Source organism: Stegodyphus dumicola, chromosome 2 (assembly GCF_044657685.1).
Source record: "Stegodyphus dumicola isolate Sdum_Otavi_A_Nest chromosome 2, ASM4465768v1".
In the NCBI taxonomy this organism is placed as follows: Eukaryota; Metazoa; Arthropoda; class Arachnida; order Araneae; family Eresidae; genus Stegodyphus; species Stegodyphus dumicola.
In genome coordinates, this window is record NC_140769.1 from 53,868,240 (window position 1) to 53,875,050 (window position 6,811).

The 6,811-nt window shown below is 31.7% G+C and overlaps 1 protein-coding gene across 1 annotated transcript in view; it reads left to right on the top strand.

The window, feature by feature from the left end:
* LOC118201971 (succinate dehydrogenase assembly factor 4, mitochondrial-like) overlaps positions 1 to 5,207 on the top strand; it is a 60,782-nt gene extending 55,575 nt beyond the window's left edge. Inside the window, exon 2 of the mRNA XM_035374119.2 lies at positions 4,800 to 5,207. Coding sequence (XP_035230010.1) covers positions 4,800 to 5,053 — 254 coding nt within the window. The 3' untranslated portion in view covers positions 5,054 to 5,207. The remainder of the gene's footprint in view (positions 1 to 4,799) is intronic.
* Positions 5,208 to 6,811: the final 1,604 nt, after the last annotated feature.

A 6,811-nucleotide genomic window follows, 5' to 3' on the forward strand; every position in this document is an offset into this window, starting at 1 on the left:
AACGTACTGTATAATTAGGTAAGTTTTTAACTTCTATTATTTTCCTTTCTCATTTTGAATGTATTGTGTGTTTTAGGTTCTCATGTTCTTAAGTTCTTATTTCAAGTCTCAAGTGCGTTTATTCGCGACTGAATTACGGAGAAGAAAATATAATATTGTTATATGTTCAACATTCACCATTAGGACATGGTGAATGTCGACATTGACCGGTATAAGTCAGAAATAAGAGTATTTGGAAAATATTTCGGACATACACCAAGAAACTGTGAATGTTGACATTCACCGGTGAAAGTCGACATTCTCCAGATTTCGGTGTTTCACCGTAACATATGTATAGAATACATAGATCAAATACGTAGAATTAAAAAAAAAAGCAGTATACTGAAGTTAATTGTCTTCGAGAAGAGAACAATTTTTTAATTAATTCTTCATTAAATAATAAAGTTCCAAGATATTATATTCAACTCTCTAAAAAAATCAGGCATTAACTACCAAATTTAAACTCTGATTTCATGTTACAAAGTTACTGATTCTTTATTCTTAAACTACAGGGAAGTTTCACGTTCTTTTCCCCTCTTTAGTAGTTGGAAATAATTTAAAGGTGTTTAATATATTTCTTCAGTAGGGCTCTATATGCTATTAGACTTAGCAAATTTGTTACATATAAAAATTTAGTGAGTTTAAATTCTTCGGTTAATTTGACTACTGTATTTTCAATGTAATTTGACGTGTCGTTAAGCTAGATTTTCTTTGGTATAGCATTTTATATTATTAATGGTAATTTTCATTTTTTTTTAAATTATGTATTTTAGCTGTTTCACGTCGGGGTAATTATAAGCGTTTTGAGCTTGAGGCGTAAAGTATTGTAAACAATGTTTTCATTTTCCATTTTATTGTTTATTATTTTTTATTACTTCCTTGTACGAAGTAAAAAGGAAGTATTGTAATCGCGAAAAGTTTCAGGCAGCATATTTCAACGAAAATATCCATTTTGACCGCTATCGAATGCAATTTAACGACGTATTTGCTTGACATCTGTACGTAGGGACAGAATAAAAGACACTTTTCCTCCAAAAAAATTATAAAACTGCTTTAAAAGGAATTCTAAAGAGAATTTTTCGTGGCGTCTGTACGTACGTATCTCGCATAACTCGAAAACGAGTAGCCTCAGAATGTTGAAATTTTATACATAGGACTGCTATAACATGTAGATGTGCACCTCGTATTTTGGTTGCAATCGTCCACACCAAACGTATATATATATATATATATATATATATACAGTAAGACCCCGCTTAACGCTGTTTCGTTTAGCGCTGTTTCGGTTTAGCGCTCTTTTATTTCAACCCGGGGATTCCACGAAACCGCTCGCAGCATACGGGGATTCCCCGAAATATTATGCAGCGATAGGTTTCAAATACATATCCGAAAGAGTGTACTTGTATTTCTTGTTTGGTGCGGTATTATACAGACATATTTTTATTATTGGAAACATTTGTTGATATTATTGTAAGTAGGTATTAATTTACATATTTAATACTATATTACAGTGTCAAATATTTTGATCTTTAGTTTTTTACTATGGGTGATAATGAAAAAGAAAAGAAAGCAACCAGAAAAAGCATTTCACTCAAAACTAAAATGGAAGTGATTAGAAGATTAGATTCTGGTGAACGTCAAACTCTAATTAGTGCTTCATTGAATTTGCCAACTTCAACAATAAGGACCATCATGAAGAATAAAGAAAAAATACTGTCATCGGCAACTGCAACTACGTCAAGCTCTGCAACTAGAATTACCCGTTCTAGAAATAATATCATAGAGGAAATGGAAAAACGATTGTCTATATGGATTGACGACGAAATTGACCGCAATATGCCATTAAGCCAATCTATCATAATGGAAAAAGCTAGAAGAATTTTTAATTACATTCAGGCTGAGACAATCAGAATTGACAAAAGTGAAACTTTCGTTGCTAGTCGAGGATGGTTTAATAGATTTAAACATTAGATGCTTTTGTCACAAAAAGGCAGAACACTGAAAACGCGGAAGACTAACTAAATATGACTGACTTAGAATTTTATTTGTTTTTTTTTTTAAGAATATTCGTTTTGTTATTTATATTTTGTTTTTATTTTTGCAAGAAATAATAATGTGGTATTAATTTGGGCTTTAAGAAATAAATGTTTGGTTTTATTTTTATTAAAAAAACATACTTTTTAAATTTAATACCTAACCAATTTCCTGGCCATCTTCCCCTAACCCCAATATTTACATGTAAAGATAGCCTCGTTTAGCGCTGTTTCGCATTACGCTCTACTTTGATGGAACGTATCCCCCGCGTTAAGCGGGGTCTTACTGTACTCTGTTACCCGGCTCGGTGATCTCACTTTCTTTAATCTTACACGTTTGTAAATTGTGCATTTTTTGTTTTAAAAATGATTGAATTATGTTGTTCTTATCTTCCGGTTAAGGTTTTTATGCCTTTTTGTAAATCTGCGTGCAATATTTGCGGAGTTAATCAACAATTTAAAAGTTGCTTGAGTGCCTAATTTTTAAATAACATGGCGGATATGTTTGTTTACATTTGAAACAGAAGAATAGTAGATTTGTTGCCAATATAGAGAGACTAAGCTTCGCAACAACAAAGATAACGCCTTCATTTATTATTGCCAATTAAATCATGCTTAATCCTTTCTGGAATTTTTTTGAGGAAGTAAGTGTTTAGGATTTACTTCGTAATTTTTAATATAGATATTTTGAGTTTTTACGTATTTTTGCCTTGTCGCGAAGTGAGAACTGAATTAATTAAATGAGAAATACTAAATCGTCTGTGAAAACTTTTTTGTTTGCTTAATTTCTTTTATACATCCTTCTAGATTTATTACAGTATTTGAATAGAACATGTGACAAAGATTAGATAATTCTACAAATGATATAAATTTTGGGCATTTTGAGTTATAATATGAACGAAATATAACGCACTTAAGTGAACCTAGCGCCAGAGTGTCGCTATGGTAAATAAATATAGTGAATTTTAAAGAGTGCGTTTATTCTATGGTTTATGCGCTATCGGAAAAGTAGATTTAATTCAATCCAGTAAGCTTAAATGAAATGCAAGAAAAAATGCGTATAATTTAATATGCCGTACAAGGAAGTCATGTAGTGTATACATCAGATTTTCTTAAATTGCTCATAAGGTAATGCGGAACGAGACGTGATTCATTTCTCTTGGATAACTCAGGTTTTAATCTTTTAGATTATTACCCTTGAAAAGTCGGTCTCTGACATGAAAATATGAATAAATTTAAAATGTATTTTAAAATTAATATGACTGATAAGTTCACTTTTAATACTTTTAAAATATTTTTTCAAAAATAGTATGGCCTTCTCTTAACTATTGCTTCATGTTTTTAAGTTTAATAATTTTATCTTAGCTATATGACCTTGAATAATATGATAGGTAATTTTTTTCCTACTTTTGAATGCATTTAACTAAATAGTTTTAATTATAATCATATGGTTATTTGCTAAAAACTTATTTATGTTTTTATGATATTTTTTCCTCGCTTAGATGATACGCCTCATGTAGAAGAATATTCTTTTCATTTGCTTTTGGTCAGTAAAATAACCCTCTCGGAAAAAGAATCGCAGTATGAAAATTTCGTATTACAATATAAAACTGCAGAGAAGATTTGTCATCAAAACTTTCAATGAGTTATAGGCGCATTCAGCGTGTTTTTAGCATTCGCACACGAATCAAATTCATTCACTTTTATGGAGCCCAACAGCTGCCCAGCGGTAAAGTCGCTGAACACTGGTAGTTCGGTCCGAGGTTCGAATCCCACGAACGGGCTGGGTGCATGTGCGTTTTCGTGGTTTTCCCCATGTCTAATGTGTATACGAGTCAGTTTCCCTCAGAAAGTCCTCCACGAATTCATCCCTTCCCCTTAGGCAGATAGCGCTCGAGGCTTTGCCATAGTCACACACACACACACATTTACTTTTATGAAAGCATCTGTAGGCGAAATTACAAAAGCAAATTTTTATAAAATCACCTGTTTGGGAGGAAGTCATAGAAGTGGTATATTAAGGTGAAAATCCGCTAAGTCTTTACTTTCGATCTCAATTTTCAAAGAAAGGACGCTCCATCATAGGTATATACGTTTAGGAAAAGGCATGGCTGAGGGATAAGGATTGACAATGCAGAATTTTAGAGTAAACCTTTTTCTCATCTTTCATATCTCTTTCATTGAGTAATATGCATAAGCTGACTTCTGTTTGTTTCCACTTCCCGGATGCAGTTGATTTAACACAGATCAGTGTGGTTCCTATGACCAGGTATTTTATGTATTTATTTTACATAGTTTTCAGAAAGAGATTGGAATAAATTGATAGGTTAAAAATATATTATTAAATCTCATGAAAATCAGCTACTTTTGATCACGAATAGAGCGACCATAAGACCAAACACACGGACGAGGACAAAGAGAGAGATAAATGTATTAAAATTATCTCGCCCCATACACCGTATCCGGCTTCTCTATACAGTAAATATATCATTTCGAATCACATATCTTTTTTTGTATTTAGAATCGCATTTATCGTGTGAAGGCAATATTGTCGTTCTAAATTTCTTCTTTATCATTCGAAAAGCCAGTTAGTTATATGTAAGTTAATAAAGGGTAACATTGCATAGAAAAAGTCTTAATACACGAAGTTTATACTTTTCCGATATCAGTCTTTTTTTTTTTTTTTTTTTTTTTTTTTTTTAATCTATAATCTGTATTTTATTGCAGGTAGCAGGCGTAATGCTCTAGTCAGCTTTTCTCGGACTTTTGCGGACTCCAAGGAAAAAAAGAGGGGAAAGACCCCATTGGGCAAACTGGATCAAACGCAAGCTGAAGAAACAGCCGATAAAGAAAAACCTGATCCTTATGCTCCTTTTCCTGATAATCGGAATCCCGTAACTGGGGAAGTCGGGGGACCTAGAGGTCCTGAACCTACTCGTTATGGTGACTGGGAAAGAAAAGGAAGAGTTACGGATTTTTAAAAATAATGCCTTCATCTTCGTGATCAGACATTTCAATGTAATTTTTGCTTAGTACATAAAAAATAGTTTATGCCAAAAATAATTATTATTTTTGTATTTACTCTATGCACCATTTTTTTGTACAGTCATTAAATTATTTATATTTGAAAGTGAATGAGTTTTTTTTTTTTTTTTTTTTTTCCCTGTGTAAGTAATCTGCGGGTAACACGTTTCTTAAAGTCGAATAATGTTTTGATAATTCCTATTACACCAGGTAAAGAACAAGTACGTAAAACAGAATTACAATCCGAAAATTAACAAAATTACCTTCATCTTTGTAACTATCAGAAATCTGTCTTTATCAAAAGTTAAATAATTGATCTAAGTTATACCCTTAATGATAAATGATACATCCTAATGTTTTTCTTCATCATCGCTAGATAAGGCTAAACGAGAAGATTTTCCAAAATATTTTCATGTTTGAAACTTTCTTTTCCATTTTTATTTTGAGTGTTATTCTACTAGCTTGCTTAAATTTCTTATTCCGTGCACTTGCATAAGAATCGTAAGAAAAGCATTTAAGTTGTAAATTTTTAATCACCTTAGAATCTCACGTACATGAAAATCTAAAAAACGCAATAGTATTTGATCATTCACCTCAGTTATTATATCACAAAATGGGTATATAATCCAACGTAAATTAATTCAATAATTAGTATTCAGTTGAAAAAAAAAAGATCTTTCGAGTATATAATAGATTTACGGTATGCTTACTAGAATTACATGCATTTTCTGTAAGATCTTTTCGTTTGTTTGTGCCTTTTAAACAAATCTTTATAAATTTCTTAACATAGAACTTAGGATTTTTGAACTTCCCACTGGGATTTATGGCGTGTCTCAGTAGAAAATCTGATTTATAAATTGACAGTCAATTTCTCAGCTAAATTTATGTATTCTTGTATACTTTTTGGGTAAATTTCTGAACTGATTTCTATCCTGTACTTAGCTAGCTCAGCCGCTTCAACAAGCCACTTCTGGAAACAATGAGGCACTCCATATTCCACAATCACTTCAATTCTGTTTTCTGCTCGTTTAGATTTCAAACCATACCCATTTATTTGTTACAGGGATACCATAATTATTTCACGGAATTCAGATTCCCGAATCTCCTCTCCCCATCCTTAGGTTTGCATCGGAGAACTTATTTCATCAGACAGCTTATTAAGTTTTTTTGGTCGTTAATTATAATTTATCTGAAACCTATAAAAATTTCTGATATTTATTAACCAATAAATTATTTTTGGTCAGTTACATAAAGAAACTTTTAATTTAAAAAAGCTTCTGAAAGCTTTCAGATTTTACATTACGCCAAGAGACGTTTTTTAACGTTTTGTGTTTTAAATATCATATCTTTATTTTTTAAATATCATGTTCTTTGCACTTAAACCATAAAATTCAATTCAACAGCAATATCGCAAAATAATTTTAAAATGAGCATATCTTTAGAATTTCTGATACGCAGACTCCCGCGCTGGAGAAAATCCCTCCCCCCCCCGTACAGTGTTTGTTGCATTTGCTCGCTTTGAAATCGTTAAGTTTCTAATCAAAAATTCGTTAAAGTGTTACAAAATATGAAATCGATAGTAAAATAAATTAAAATTTAGGATTTCCAGATGCCCATATTCGGTGGAGGATTACGTTATTCAAAATTGAAAGCTCTAGGTACCGTTATTTTATCACAATGGGAGAAACATACGTACATTTATGCAGATCCTTCAT